The sequence below is a fragment of the Neopsephotus bourkii genome, unplaced genomic scaffold (assembly GCF_033783945.1).
Source record: "Neopsephotus bourkii isolate Nb327-2 ecotype Australia unplaced genomic scaffold, CSIRO-AGI_Nbou_v1 NB_1358, whole genome shotgun sequence".
NCBI lineage: Eukaryota > Metazoa > Chordata > Aves > Psittaciformes > Psittacidae > Neopsephotus > Neopsephotus bourkii.
Window position 1 is genome coordinate 1,311,288 of NW_026901837.1, and position 15,920 is coordinate 1,327,207.

The following is a 15,920-nucleotide window of genomic DNA, read 5'->3' on the forward strand; positions in this document are numbered from 1 at the left end:
TTTAAATTCTTGTTATCAGAATGAGAGATGGGGTCTGTTTTTAAATCACCTATTAAAAAACAGGTATATGGTTTTCAGAGCAGCTCAACCAGGTGAAGCAGAGTGGAAATCCAAGGTGCAACATAAGGACCAGCATCCACAAGAGATGACACACTTCATACTCGCCTCAGCACTGAGCACTGCTGACAAGTAAGACATGATACTAACCACAGCACTGGTTACATGAGAATACCTGTTTGAGGCACACCAAGGGGTCAGGTAGCCTGCTGTCTTGCCCCTTGTCAAAAGTGTAGGAAGAAGGCACATGCTTACTACACACTGCTAGCCTCTTGCAGTGCACCATAGTATTTTCTGGGTCAGTCTTTAATAGCAGTCAATGAATTCTCTGCAGTTTTTCAATTCCTTTTTGACCAAGTAACTTTGTGAGTGAGTGGCTTCAAACATCAAGTAATACATACAGAAAACTTTACGCGGAAGGGCTGTTACAAGGATTTGGGGATTATCATTTTGCATGCTATAGTATTTATGTTTGGCAGATTTTCCTCTCTGAGAAAGGGACATAAAATTAAAGCAAAAACTGTAAAATGTTACCTGCTCCACCCTGAAGGTCCTTCAAACAGGTGGTGTTTCACATCACATCTAATGGCTTTCTTATACATACTGCATGATTATCTTTCACGCATGAGGTTGCATCATTATTTTAAGTCCCCCATCAACAATCTCCAAGATCTAAACTCATCCATATACCCGCACATACACACACAATGGTCGCCCTATCACAGTCCAGCAGTTTTAAAATATTAAAAACGTCATCTACCTCCAGATGTATCAAGCAGCAATACAGGCTCATAAAATAATAATGCTTCTTATTTTTTGATTACTGGCAGGCACCGGGCATAGCAGGAAGAAGGTGACTTAGCAAAGACATTCAGACACTTCTCCCCAAAGGCACGGCAACCTCAAGGGTCAAAAGCAACACCCTCCTACCAAAGCATGAGCTGGTGCTCACTTATGCCATTAAACCACCACAGAATTAGGGAGAGAATAAAAAATGGTTAAATCAGGAATTTTACAGGCACAGAAAAGTGACTCTGGAAGCTAAATGAGAATGTTTCGGTTAAAAATTGTATTTATTGCTGTAGCTGTTTCTGACAAACCTAGCTATAAAGAATATTGTAAAACAAACTCCAATGGTTTGGCAGTTCATTGATTAGCAGTATTTATTGTATATGTCACTAATGGCACTGACACTGTGGAAGCCTGGGTCCTATAGCATCACATTCTATCAGAAACACTACACAATCATTTCAGTAGACTATATTTGCAGCAGACACAGCTGCTTTACTTTTGTAATGCCAGCAATTACATTTATCTTTGTTTTCACACATTACATCTTTAGGACAGCTAGGGAAAAACCAATTGCTCACGAGACAAAATTTGTTGGGGGGGCGTTTTGTTTTCTATTGGGTTGTTGTTTTAAGAATCGTGCTGTGCATTTCAAAATATTTTCTTTCTTTAAAGAAAGGAAACAGATACAATGGGTTTCTTAAATCTTTTTTGGCAATATTCTTCATGTTAATTGAGACAATGTTCACATGGCACATATATGAATGCTACAAGCAACTCACTATAGTTCAAAGACAACTTACTTGTTTTCATTGACTGGGTATACTTCATTATGGCAACCGATTTTGAGAAAGTGTAATAACAAATACCATGGGTTTGGGTTTTGTTGTGGTTTGGTTTTTTTTAAAGAAAAACCAAACCACAACACAGAGGCCACAGCAGTTACAGTAAAACTTCAGCCTGTTATGATTTGTTTTCCTCTAAAAGTACAGAGATGAACATCAACAAAAGAATCAACGGAAACTAAACACATTGCACAAACAGTCAAAACACAGAAGCCAACCCGCTGGCTCTAGAGAGAAGAAGAATTCAAGCTACTCCAATGAAAGTAAATGGCACTTGTCAGTCAAATTTGGCATGACTGGGTCTCATTCTGCTTCGTCTTTCTGCCCTTCCGCTTCACACTTCACATTTCCCTTCTTCACTCTGGGAACGGCTGCCGCAGAGTTTTGCTTCCTAGGACCGTGGACTGAAGGGGCTGCAGTTTGTAACCCCCACGGGCTTGCGCCGAGGGGACCTTCTCTGTAGGTGGTAGGAGGGCTGCAGTGTAGGGGTCTCTGGCAGTGCAACATGGTAGAAGTTTGGTAACCGAATGTCATACCTAAAGCCTTTCCCCATGTGCACTCTGTCATTCAAGGCATAGAGTTTTTCAGCAATGTCTCTCCCAATTAAAATTGAGAACAGGCGGGAGATGAAACGGTGTTTAGCGAACAGCAGATACAGCTTCTTTCTCCTCCAGGCCACGTACCGACAATCTGTCTCTGCTGTAAGAGTTACCTATGGGAAAGGAAATTAAAATTAGCTAAGAGGGAAGGCAGTGACATTGCCGCTGCTGCTCCTGCTCAGACAGCACCATTCTCCCAACAGGCTGTCCCCGTACACTGCATACACTTCGTGTCTTTGTGCCTACTGTAATTAAAGCCATGTAATCCAGCCAGAGAGCTCTCTAAGGTCTACTGTATGCAAAGGACAAGTGAGAAGGGTCATCGGGAATGTACAAAATGATTGTGCCTTGTCGGTCTCAGTGACAGTATGCTTATGCAAACACTGAAGGGCAGCCCCAGCCAGGATACCCCAGCCTTGGCCCAGCATTCCCTGCTTTGCTCTTGACAGCCCCAGCTGCAAAGGCAGGTCTAAAGAAAGCTCTCAGTAAATGCCATTTGCCTTCATGACATGAGACATCAGATCCCACACAGGCAGGAGCTCATGTGTCAGTCAAGTGGCAGCACTGGAAAGGCTAATGGATCAGAGAGGCAGTCTGGATGGACACCGAGTCCCGGGCTGTATCCCCATGCCAAGCTGTATCACAGCCATGTCTCTCCCAGCCCACACTCTTGGGTTCACCTTTCATAGGGAAGCCTTTTCAGCACCAACTTGCACCCACCTCCTGCAAACCTGGTTTTCCAGGGCTGGATTTTAGCACAGCCAAAGAATGCAAACAGCGTCTACCTCCCATATTAGCTCTAAGGAAAAGACAATTCTTTGTAACAAAAGATGCAAACAGAAAGAAGAAGCAAACAGCACAACCAGTCCAGCAGGTAAGGCAAGGACCTCCCTCCCCAAATTAATGTAATGCCACTTGTTTGTCTATTTTCACAAATGAAGCCCCCAGCTAAGTGAACTTATTTCTAAACCAATTAGTACTTGAACAGTTTTCTGTAGTATTAAAGAAACCCAACAAACCCTCCACTTTTACCTGGAAAATTCCCTCTTCTGTGGGCCTCAGGGAATCCCATTCAGGAGAATCCAGAAATTGAAGAGGAAAAATGTAATGCAGAAACTCCCCATCAACTGTCACTCTGATCCTACCAAGATAAGATGTGTTAATTTGTTAGTACTACTTGTACAGCAGCAATGACTGCAACAAGAGTGTGCTATTTCTACTACGTGAGGAGTTTAAATATAGCTTTGAGAGCATGAAAAAGCAATCACTGTACAACAGGATCCAAATTATATTTCTGAATCCAACTTGATCAGGCCAGTTGAAAGTGAATGTAAGACAATCGTGCAACTGAGACGGAAATCTTTCCAGGCCTTATTAAGTCATATCATTATTCCCTCTAGGGCAGGTCTGTGCAGTGATGTGCAAGCTTTGTCAGGAAAAGGCCAGCATGCACTGGAGAGGTGAGAGACCAATGTACACAAGACCATGCGCCTCCTTTACTTGCAAGCCATGGGATATGCTTCTAGGTTTGGTAAATATGTGTTTTAGAGGGAACAAAGTGGCAAAAGCAGAAAGTGGGAAGCAAGAGTTCCCCGTAGCATTAAGTATGGTGCTCTCAATGTTTTACAGGAATTACATGACCACAGGACTGCCTCTGGAGTCAGGAGAACAGCATGGATGTACAGGATCTCTGTGAGAATGCCGTGGCCTTCTGCAGATGCCAAAGCAGAATTTACTTTCTGCTTTTAAAATCATACTTATGTTTGAAGGCACACAAGCAGGAAAAAGATGTTAAACCTCATAAGCTAAAAGAAAAAAAAAGCAAGCTGTAGGAATACTGGTTTTACATCTGGTTGTCACAGAAGTTAATGCTTGTTACAATATCCGAAGCAGCAGCCCTATACTGCACAAAGGAGGGTAGCAGAAACTCCCTGCATGATTACTAACTGGTTGGGCTTGCAGAAGGATGGACACCTCTCCTTCTGTATGACTATGACTAAAAGCAACGTCCACGTGGTACTTTCCAGCCAGCTCCCAAGAATGCTCTGGAACAGGTTATCACCAAGGACAGCTACCTAAAATCCACACAGTTCATTGCATGTAGTCCTAAATCAGATGAGTTTCAATCTGTCTACAAAATCCATCTGTCCATGCAGCAGGCTGTCAAAATGCATGCATGAAATGTCCCATCAAAGACAAACCATGGCCATCATCTCCAGGTATCCCACCTGCTCTTGTAGTGGTCCAGTACTGTAAACACTTGGTATACCGCTTTGTATACAGTATGAAAGCTAGCACTGCCCTTCAGGAAAGCATAAGCAAGGAAAGGGAAAGCATCAGCAAGGTTGCCAGAAGGGTCTCCAATATGCAGGGAGCAAAAGCAGGTGTATTTATTGCCTCAAGGTCTAACTAAGGGCCACAGTATACAGTAACTGTAGACTCAGTTCTACAAATCTTGATAGGGCTCAGCTACGTTCCTTTGTAATGGAAAGGTGCTTTTAGACTTTCTGCTCTCCCTTACTCCTCTTCTCCCACTACCCATAAAGCAACCAAATACAATCTGTATCAAAGTCAAGATCTCTATCAAAGAGAGTTTACCTCAGTATATCTGGTTTCATAACTACCTTTTACTCCTGTTTCAGAAAGATGCTATGTTCATTAGCTAGGCAGTAGACAGATAGCAAACCACAGCCCGGAGACTGAAGCACATATTTGTTCCCTTTATCTGCCTAACCTGTTAAAAGTACTGTGATACAGTGGTCTGGAAAAGAAAGACTTTAAATCCTTTCCTTTATGCTATTACAGATTTTGTGCTTAGTGGTTTTACTCTAGAATTGTAATAGATGAGTGTATTTAGCATATTAATATTTATATTACTTACATTAATATTTAATCTATTGTACTGGAAAATGAACAAATAATACAGAAACCAGGCTCTTCTTTTTTTTTTTTTTTTTTCTTTCTTTCATTTTTAAGAATTAGGGAAAAATAAAGATGTTTGCAGGAAGTCCAAACAAACCAATACAAACCTGCCTGACACAAGCAAGGACAGTTTATCAATAGGTGTTTTGCCCTGCATGGCATAACAGTGTTCCTTCTCCAGGGTAACTACTTCTGCCTCACAGCACAAGACGATCTTCCTGTAGACAGTTAAGGAAATTCCCAGAGGCTGGAAGAGAGAGCTATAGAGTTCCTGGAATTCTCTGTCAAAGGAAACACTCCGAACTTGGTAGGTAACATAAATGAACTGGACGAAGCATATGGCAAACAGTATAAAATTCCAGGAGAATATATCAGCAGCACAGACATCCAGCCAAGCCCAAATCGAAGAGCAGAGAAAGCCTAATCCAAGTAAGCTGAAGACATAGAGAAGCCCAAAGAATCCACTTCCACCCATGAAGCCCACAACAAAGAGAATACTGGCTAGGTGGTAGATAGATCCCTCTGCCTCTTGCTTCCAGGTGGTACATGTAGGATGTGCATATATCAAACTTTCCCAAAAGCTTGCATTTTCTCCCATGGCTGAAATATTTTTTCGATTCAGCTGAATCTTGGAAATTATTATTTATGAGATGCAGCTAGTGGGGTCCTTTGCTTTTCCATTCTTGCAAACTCTGCTCAATGACCACAAAACATCAGAGTCTCTTTTGGTAGTAAAGTTGTGCTTAGGATTTCCGGCAACAAGGAAGCTAATGTTCTCAGAAGGCAATGCTGTTTCTCATCAGTTCATGCATTGTTTTGACTTTAGCCATGTCACCCGTAGTGTCATCTGATCTGGACAAGTGAAGAAAAGAGGAATTACTTATAAAATTATTTTCATCAATTAAACTCTATCAAAGCTTTTATTGTCTAAAACCACAGACTCTGTTACAATCTTCCAATTCCCCTTTGTGGCCCTGTGATTCCAGGATCAAACCTTAATGTTCTTTCAATTGAAGATCATGTTTCTGTATCCATAAACCCTGTAGCAACAGTAGAACCACCACTGAAAAGCTGTACATCATATCCACAACATCCTGTGACAAACCTTTCCATTGCCTAACTGCTGAGAAGGTAGTTGCATTTGTTCATCCTGAACCTGCTGCCTGCGAGTATCATTTAAGCTCTTGGACATGAATTGACAGTGAACTACTGTTCCTTGTCCACCTCCTCCATCTCACTCTGGATTTCAGTCAAACCACTCTCATAAATGAGTTGAGCAAGGCTGTTCTCTGTCCCTGGAGACAGAAAACTGCATCACCAAACACCACAATAAGGGAAACCCAAGTATCACTGGGGATGGTCTTTTCTATTCCAGGGATGGCAGGCAAAAAGCTGTCATGTATGTGTATGTTATTAGAACATGAAGTAAGTAGTCCTGCAAAATACTACTCAAAGGATACTTACAAAACAATTTTGTAATATTCTAGCTCATATAACTTCACGCCATGGACCACATAATTTTATTGTTCCAATACTGTAAAGTTAAACATCCTATTTGTTTCCATATAACATGCTTCTAAGAATAAAAAGTAAAATTCACAACCAAAAAGCATGAACCCCCCCCAACAAATACATTAAAAAAAATAAAAATAAAAAATCAAAACCAACTTTCTCAGTTTGTCTCTTAAAGTAAAAATGCATGCTTCAATGTGAGATAAGACATGGTCAAAATTGCAAAGCCAGAATTTGTCAGTGGTGTAATCACTGTTGAAACCCATCAAAGCCTTTAACTGCCTGACCCTTTTCCTGGTAGAACATCAGAGGAGCTAAGAAATACCTTGCCATCTAAATTATTAGATTGTCCAGAGTATCAAAGGCTGATTTTGTATTATTTTTTTTTCAACAAAAGCCACATCAGTCAATACTTTAAAATCCTGGTGCACATTCAGCAAGGCTTTCAGCGGTGGTTTTTCTACAGAGGCAGGTCTAAGAAATTAATAGTGCAAAGTCGCATCACATTTCCTAGATGGTACAGCTTTACTTCTTTTAAGTTTACTCAAGCCCCAACATGAACTCCATGATTCAAGCCCACTAATGCTAAATAGAGACATAAAATCCTAAACAAATGAGCAGCAAAGTTCAGAAGTAAAGTTAGGAAGAGAGCTCTTCCCCTCTGGGGGTGGTGATAAGGAAGTCACTGACCCACAAAAACATCACATTTGAAGAGCACAGAATCTCTTCAAATTGAAAGACTTGACATCTTACTGCAGCGGAAGAGCAGGCATTACAAGGACGATGTATTTTGTAATTATAAGCTTTTGTGTTTGTCTCTTTACCCAAATACTCTTCTCTGGTACAGGATTCCCCCCAAATACAGGATTTAGCCCTAGGAGAATGGGAGATGAGAACTGAAGCAGCTACAAAGAAGTAACCTTGGAATGGTAAAAGCATGAGGAATTTTAGGTGGTACTTTGGTGATCAAGGGCTAAGATTTCTGAACTAGAAAACAATAAAACAAACATGCAGTTCCCAGACCTTGTGCTCTGAATCCAGTCACCATTTCCATTGCACAGTCAAACATCAGTGGCATAGGTCTTTTGCTGGATTGTTATTTTAAATAGAATCATTGGTAAGACTGAGTTTGTACTATTGTTAACACTTCTACTCTATTGCCAAGGTTTTTCTCCGAACAGTTCTCATGAAGACCTTAATTCCTACCAAAAAAAAAATATCAGTGTTTTGAATGGAACCACAACTGAGAAGTTACATGGAAAGCCATATGCATGCAACAAACAAAACAACCATGACTCCGTACTGTAATCTACTTTCCATTACCAATGTCTTTTTGTCATGTAAAGTCACACACTGCAATTACGCGATATGAAGCTGCAATAATTTCACAGAATATATGTTCAATTTCCAATTTGCTCATAGCATTCGCAGTCTGCCCACACTACAGCTCACAGCACTGCAGTAAAACACCTATTCATGACAAAATGGGTCAAGATAATTTGAAAAGAACAGCATATGACTAGGACACAGATAGCCAGCCATAGTACATAAAACCAAAGGTGTTGGAAAACTGTCCTGTATTTGTAACTGTTCATTTTGGAATTGAACCTGCCTTCCAAAGCCACTGTATACAAAATTCCTACTTATATCTGCACACTGAGAACTTCTACTTGTGCTACAACATCACCCAGGCTGGAGATGGCCTCCCTCCATCTGAGCAGATGGAAGGGCAAAGGAGGGAGGCTGATGCCAGCACAGAATACAGCCTCTCCAACAAGACACTCTCCTGAGCTACGCAAGGTGTGCAGGCAGGAAAAAAAACCCTCTGGAAATAATGATGAAGCCTGCTTCTAAATGGAGCTGTTTTCTCAGGGCTACAGTGAAGAGCGGGCATGCATGCTTGCTGTCAGTGGATTACAGGCAGGCAGAGAGAATTCACCTCATTTTAATCAATAAATTAGTCTATGATTTGGGAGCTAGAAACTGTTAGTAGTTTGTTTGGGTTTGTGGTTTGTTTTTTTTTTATGAAGTATTAGAGCAAAGACCATAGTATGTATAGGCCTAAGTATAGTAACATTTATAATTCTGTTGGCATTTAGTGCTGCATAAGGTATTTCACGTTTTTCCTTACAGTTCCTACAAGTCCAAAATTTAAACTCTTAAGGAATTCAGAACACTCTCAGCCAACTCTAATTAAACCATTCATCTACTGAAAGCAGGGGTAAGGGGAGAAGAATCCCCAAACCAAAAAAACAAATAGGTGTGGTTCCAGCTGTGAGCTGTCCTACACTGAGGACCGGTCTACAAAATGCCTACAGTAGCATGGCATTACCGTTTGTAAGCACCTGAAAGGGGCATCATTCTCTCACTGAGATGCTTCAGTGTCCTTAGCTACCAGAACAGGGAACATGCCAACTAATGTGGCCTTGTTTGATGTCCTGATTCAGTTGTCCTGGCTGTGGTGTGCAGTTACTGCTACAGGTTCATCTGATGGTGGTGATGAGGTAAGCTTCAGCAGAAAACCGGATTTAAAGCAGTTATCTTTGATTATAAGCCTGAAAAACTGTATCTTCCCCACGTAAATGCTGAGTATGTTTTACTCTGCTCCCTGCCTATGGAGAAGCAGAAGCAGCATGCAGAAGCATAGCCTCTGCTCTGTGACGTATGAAGAATAACACATTGACATTTGTAGGCTACCAGAGATCTCCCAGCTCAGGAAGGAGACATGCCCTGCCAACACAGGCTGAATTACTGAGATGCTTCTGAGTGTTTTACCCACCACATACCCTACCCTCTCCAGCAGAAGCAGATCAAGTGCTGGAAAAAATCTGCCCAGACTAGAGAAGTAAGCAATATTACTCTGTTTACGGCTTTGAAGCTCCAGCGGACTTGTTGATTTTAACCCTGTCTGATCACAGCTTGGTCCTTTCAGCAATGCTGCTGTTCGTTTTAAAGAAACAGATTTCTTTGAGGCAAGCTGGGGCTTCAAAGCAGTAAACGGATTATTTAACTTATACTCTCCAAAATAAATACCTGCCAGCAACTTAAAACTTCATATAAGGAGTACACTAAAACAGTCAAAACAATGAATTTATATTGTCATTTAAATGCATAGCACAACCTCCTCCTCCCAAATGGGCATTTTCCCCATACACTGTAGTATTCCCACAAATAATTACCACTTACATACATTTTTAATTTGCTTGAGAACTGGGTACTTCAGCCCAATTTTGTCACAGATTACTCAAATTCAACGCTGAGAATCTTTGAGTGTTAGGTTACTGTGTCTGGATCACAGTAAATTTCTGCAAAAAAAAAAAAAAACAAACCTAAAAGCCCTGAGGCCATCAGCGGTTCTTTCTTTGGTATGTGTAATTAAGTCAAAAGTTCAGCTATTCAGAGTTCAAATACTCCATTCTTTAGTCTTATCCCAGGTATTCAGCTGAAAGCCCTCAGCACCTTCACACTGTACATGTTGAGAGGCCATAGAGCTGTAAATATAGCTGATCCTGTAACCAGCCCAGATGAAGTTTTTGCTACAGGTTTGGAAGCAAAAAAGGATTTTCCTTTACAGCATATGTGTGCATTTCACATACAAAATGAGATTATGCTGGATTTGGCAGGATTCGTCTCAGTGGTTTTAGCCACTGTAGATGTCTATACGTGAGCTTGTGGCCACAGACTGGCTTAGCAGTCAGTAAAGCTGCTTCAGCAACTCTGCTTGGAACCAACTGGTCCCTCCAGCCAAGGAGGGCCCTCCCAGCATCGACAATCCCCGCTTCCAGAGGGACAAGCTCTGAACACCCTACCGAGGCTGGCAAGTTACATTTGGTCTGGCCATCATTTCAACGTATAAAAAGAAGCTGCTCCTTAATTTTAGCAAGTACTTCCTCTAACATGCAATGTAAATGCATACATTGATTAACATACACCCTTCGGTTGCCCTACCTCTCTGAAATCCTCTCTCTGGCCCCTTTCTGACAACTATTGCTCTCAGTGATTGTTTTTGTGGCACACTTTCCTGAAGCCACTTTCCTTCTGCGTTGTTCACCTGGGGCTAGATACACAAAGGGACAGAGATAACCAAACTCTTAATTGCAATGCAGTGTCCAACTCAATGCACAGAAGAGCTATGCGCCTACAGAGAGTCATGGCTATGTGCCTATAGGCAAGTATGGACAGATAAAAAAAAATGTATTTTCAGTGATAAACTGCCCTTGGGCCCATTCCAGGCTTAAAACCTGCATGCAGCAATTAGGACAGTAACTTGACAACACAAGCTAGCTTACCTTGAACTTCTCAAGACTATATTCTAGATAAAGCAGTAATTATAATACTGGAAAATACACAGTTTTCCTGAGCAAATGCAGCCTGTGCAATATGGAGAAGGCTACAGTAGCTTCATCATGGTCCATAATATCTATTAAAGAAGATTTAAGGAGGATGAGGAAGAAGACTATCCAATCCAAAAGACAAAGGTATCAAAATAATCAGTTACTATAAAACTAGATGTATTTAGATTACATGGACACACAAATCTATATAGCAAAGTTAATTTATTAATGGGATGGCTTTAAAGATTCCCTTTGCTGGGAATTAAGGAAGTCTGGTACGTAAACCAAATCTAGGTATGCTATTATTAAAAAAATTGATTGATTTACTACAGTTCTGGTTTTGTTCTACAGGAAGTCAGATTAGATGATCACAATGATGTCTTCTGGACTTTTGTCTTAAGTTCCTTAATCTGAAAAGTGTGTACATACCTAGAAAGTTACATAGCTGGTCTTCCCAATGATATCTAGAAGCCTACCTCGGACACCAACTAATCAGCTACTTCAGACAACAGAAAACACTGAAGACAGGTATATCTCTGAAATTATTCCTCATATAGTCCTTCCAGAAGGAGCCTTCATCTGTGTGGAGCCTGCACCCATTTCTGCCAATGCTTTTCAAAGAAAGGAGTTTTATCAATGACTGCTTTAACATGAAATGTGTATGTCATTCCAGCAGCCAAGCCTCAGAATCCCACTCCCTGGATGACTGTCCCCATCACAGAGCGCAGAGCAACTGTGGCGCAGTTCTCCCTCTGTGTCTCATTTCTGCACAACATCAGAGCTTCAACAACAAGGGCAGCAAGCGACCCACCCACAGAAGTCAAAATGAATCATTCTGGACACCCTCATGGGAGGAGGGAAGATGGATTTGCACTCCCTTGGGCAGAGGAAGGCACGGTGTGTCTCACCAATGTCTCGTTGCTATGTCACTGCCTGGATCACTGCTCTGAGTACAGACTGTCAGTTGACAGGTAAAGCACCTCAGGCCTTAGGAAAAGCAGTCAAACTGAAGCCTTCCCAGTCCTTCCAGTACCCCCTGGGCTGCACACACTGCAACTGCCAAATCAGATCCCATGCCCCCCTAGCATCCATGTGAAGCGATGCCTTCTCCGAGAGCGACCCTTCTGGGAATGCTCAGTGCTATAAAATAAGCAACCAGAGCACATTCAACCATTAGTGGTGCTTCACCACCTTCAGGGCATCTCTGAGAAACAACTACCAGCCAAGCAGGACTTTTCAGGGACAAAACTCTGCTCTGGCTGGGCAAAATTTAGGCTCACACACTCAAGTTGTTCAACCAGGAGACCCCTTCAGTCAGCTGCTGCCTAACCCTGGAGACACCCCAACACCGTCTCTACACTGAGGTCAATGGTCCATGCAAATGACCCACCAACAGCAGGGGCTAGAGACTTCCTCACCAGGCTGGGCCAGAACCACACTCTGAAGGGTAGAAAGCCTTAATGTGTGCCTTTTCATGGGAGTTTCAAGGCATTGAGCTTGCTTGGCTGCAGCTGGGGAGGCCGGATTCTACCTGCAATTTGCTCAAATTCCTACTAATCTTTTTCGGTTGAAAAAAAGCTGGGGAGGAGGGAGGGGGATGGCATCAAAAGGGAAAGAAAACCCACAGCAATACAGAACAGTTTAAGGTTCATTAGAAGCACCGCATACGGTGAAGCTGCTATTATTTAGTCTTTAAATATTTAAAGACCAGCTTACTCTACACAGCTTACAGTACTTGAACGATTCCTCATTTATCACTGAAAAATATACAGTGCAATCCTCCGTGGTTGCAAAGCCAATATTGAATATGCTATCTATTTTACCATCTAGACAGGATCCAATGTGAAAAAAAATACAGATTTTCTTCCTATTTGAATTAGAACTGATGAACCATAAGTACATGTGGTATTCATGTCAAAGTAAGAATAAGCCCCTCTCTAATTTTATTTTTAAGGTCTTTTGCTCCTAGGAAACATGAATATGGAATGACAGACATTTTTTAAATGAAATATGGATTGCTAGCACTTGGGTAAATTTGAGCAAGGCTCATATATTGAACAGCATTAGCCAAATAATAATTCAGGGGGTCTGTTTCATTGTATTTTATAACAGCAACTGCAAAGTGAAGCACAAGTTCAAGCTTTTTCTACAGTTCAGCTTTTAAATTACTAATAGAGAAAGCAGCTACCACACATCACACAAGCGCTTTAAAACCGTTAATGAACTACAGCTGAACTCTAGAATTCAGCTTAAATTATTTTGTACAGTGCACCAGTACCTTTGGATGGGAAACAAAGTCAACCACCTGACGTGAACCTCATTTCCCAAAAAGGAAATAAACACGAAGGCTTGGTTCATTGTACTACTCCTGCTCATACAACTGGATTACAGAGAAGCAGTGTCATTATCCACGTGTTCAAACAGATGAATAGCATGGTGAGCCAAGCAGTACCACATTTATGTACCCCATGAGCTCTAAACCAGAATGAAACACACTAAAAGGTAGTGAGAATGCCCTAATTGAGCTTCTGAAATTATTTATCTTTAGTGAAGGCTTGGGGTTAGAAGTACATTTATACCCTCTGCTTTACTGGAATGAGTGTCATACGGCTTTACATACAAAGCAGAACCAGGCAGAAGCATGGATATGGTGCTGGTTTAGCATCACTTTCATTAGTTTTCTATGAAAACCAGAATACTCTCAGTTTTGTCACCTAGTATAATCACAAACCAAGGCTTGTTCACTGAAAAGTCATATCTGACTTTTATTTGGGCAACGGGGGCATGGCTAGTTACATGTACTGTATCATCCCCTGGAGACACTGACCAGAGCTCTTTTCCTCAAGGTAGTGGAATACACCAATATGATAAAATAAAATCTCATCTTTGAAGAGCCTGCCAACTGAATAAAAAGATTAAACCTACCTTCAGCTAACAACCCTTTTCTGAATCCTTAATAAATTTTTGTTCTCAACTTCCATCATAAAAGCTTCTCCTGCCACAAACTTTGCCTTCATAATTACCTGTATCACATTTCCTTCAGTTTCAATATCTATTCTCACTACAGGACTTGCAGTGTACTTGTTATTTTGCAGGCGAGGCACTTCTTTAAAACTTGATGTTTCAAGCTACTTTACTATTTGGCACCAGACAGAACTTTGTGGAAAGCCTGAACAGCAACAGTTCCACAGATGTGGAAAACCATTTCTTGGTTTGCTGTGGTCAATGAAGGCATTTTCACTTGCATGTATACAATCATATTCCCATTAATCAACGGAGTGGCATGACACCCTAGGTTCTGGAAGCCAGATTTCATCAATGACATCTTTATAACACTATTGGGTGGTCCATGATTCAGTATTACAAGAGATCAGCTATGTAAAATGTTTGACCATAAAGTGACTGACAGTCTAAATGCATACGAAGCTTTACAGCACAGTTGAAAAAATGCGGTAAAATAGAATATTTTGGAAAAAAAAATGTTTGGGAAAAAATATAATTTGGGGAAAATATGTGTTTTGTTCTGTCAAATATCTTTTGTTCTGTCTTTAGAAAAAAACAACTACAAGTACAAAGCCAGATCTCAATTTCAGGATTCATCTGCTCTTACCAGCTGCTGATTGAGAAGAGAGAAGAATCAAGTAACGGCAGCCCGTGAAACATACCCCTAGCGAGTGCGAGTAATCCCCGGATCCCGAGTTGGTTTGGTGCAAGCAGCGGTACTCCCCGAGATCGCAGCGGCTGCCCCCGAGGAGGCAGCAGAAACCGCGCTCCCCTAAGGAACGAACCCTAAACCCGGGACACGTAACGCAGCCTCACTTAAGACAAACCCCTCGGGAGGGGAAGAGGAGGGCAGCGAGCCCCGCTTCTTCGTAACGGGGACACGGTGACGCTCTCCAATTTCCAGCCAAGGCTGGACTCAGGCTCTCCGGTCACCACCGCCGGGCCGGAGCGGACCGCACGGGCGGGGCGCAGCGGAGAGCAGCGCGCTCCTCCGCGGTGGGCTGTGCTCCCGCTCGCCCGGCGTTGCCCCCCAGCCACGCAACCCCCGGAGCCACATCCCCCCCAGAAGGTCTGTCCCCTCCGCCGCCCAGGCCCGAAGCGGGTGTCCCCGAGGAGCAGAGGGGTGGGAGGCGGCCCCGGCTCCCCCCTTACTCCCGAGCAGAGAGGAGCAGGAGGGTGCTCCGAGCGCCGGCTGACTGGACAGCGCCTGCGGGGGGAAGGAGGCGGGGGCAGCGCCGGGGCTTCAGCCCGCCCCGGCACAGCTCGGCACGGCCCCAGTCCTGCCCGCGCGCTTTACCTGCACCGCACCCTCGGAAAAGTTTGGCGGCCGCCCGGACGGGACGGGCTAGAGCCATCGCTCCTTTCCTCGCCGCTCCCAGCACCGCGTCCCGCCGCGGCCACCGACCCGCCGCTGTGACTAAAATAGGCAGAACCCGGCGGGAGGCTGCGGGCGGCGCCAGCTCCGGGGCAGGCACCGAGCGGCCTCAGCGCGCAGGCGCCTCCCGCCGGCCCCCGGGGGCTGCGGGGCAACCCCCGCCGAGGTGAACCGAGCCGTGCCCAGGCTGGGGCAGCCGAGGCGGCGGGAGCTGCCGTCAGTCCCGCCGCGCCCCTCCTCCTGCGGCGGCCGCGCTCCCAGCTTCCCCGCCACCCCGCGCTGCCGGTGAGCGCCGAAGGCGTCGGGGACGGGGGGAGTTGGGGGCAGGCGGGGAAGAAGGAGGCGGCGCCGGTGGCTGCTGCGACCCCTCCGGGCGGGCAGAGCCCGCGCCGGTGCCGCCGCTGAACTTGGGCACCGAAGAACTGTCAGTGGGTGCAGCCCAGGTGTTTGGTTGGGACTCGCGCGAAAAACCCCGCCGCTCTTG

The 15,920-nt window shown here is 43.6% G+C and overlaps 1 protein-coding gene across 1 annotated transcript; it reads right to left on the reverse strand.

Moving 5' to 3' along the window:
* Nucleotides 1–1,734: 1,734 nt before the first annotated feature.
* Nucleotides 1,735–15,395, reverse strand: POPDC3 (popeye domain containing 3). Its single transcript, XM_061366745.1, has 4 exons — nucleotides 15,359–15,395; nucleotides 5,320–6,064; nucleotides 3,323–3,431; nucleotides 1,735–2,403 (listed from the first exon to the last, which is right to left on the reverse strand). The coding sequence occupies exons 2-4, from the start codon at nucleotides 5,808–5,810 to the stop codon at nucleotides 2,083–2,085; spliced, it is 921 nt and encodes a 306-aa protein (XP_061222729.1). The 5' UTR covers nucleotides 5,811–6,064; nucleotides 15,359–15,395; the 3' UTR covers nucleotides 1,735–2,082.
* Nucleotides 15,396–15,920: the final 525 nt, after the last annotated feature.

What these genes read in the sequence shown, in the direction of transcription:
- POPDC3 (XM_061366745.1), bottom strand. Translation starts at nt 5,810, where the DNA reads ATGGGAGAAAATGCAAGCTTTTGGGAAAGTTTGATATATGCACATCCT. An exon ending in TCCTTGCTTGTGTCAGGCAG is followed by an intron (nt 3,432 to 5,319) that starts GTTTGTATTGGT and finishes TTATCTTGGTAG; the next exon opens with GATCAGAGTGACAGTTGATG. An exon ending in CAGAAGAGGGAATTTTCCAG is followed by an intron (nt 2,404 to 3,322) that starts GTAAAAGTGGAG and finishes CCTTTCCCATAG; the next exon opens with GTAACTCTTACAGCAGAGAC.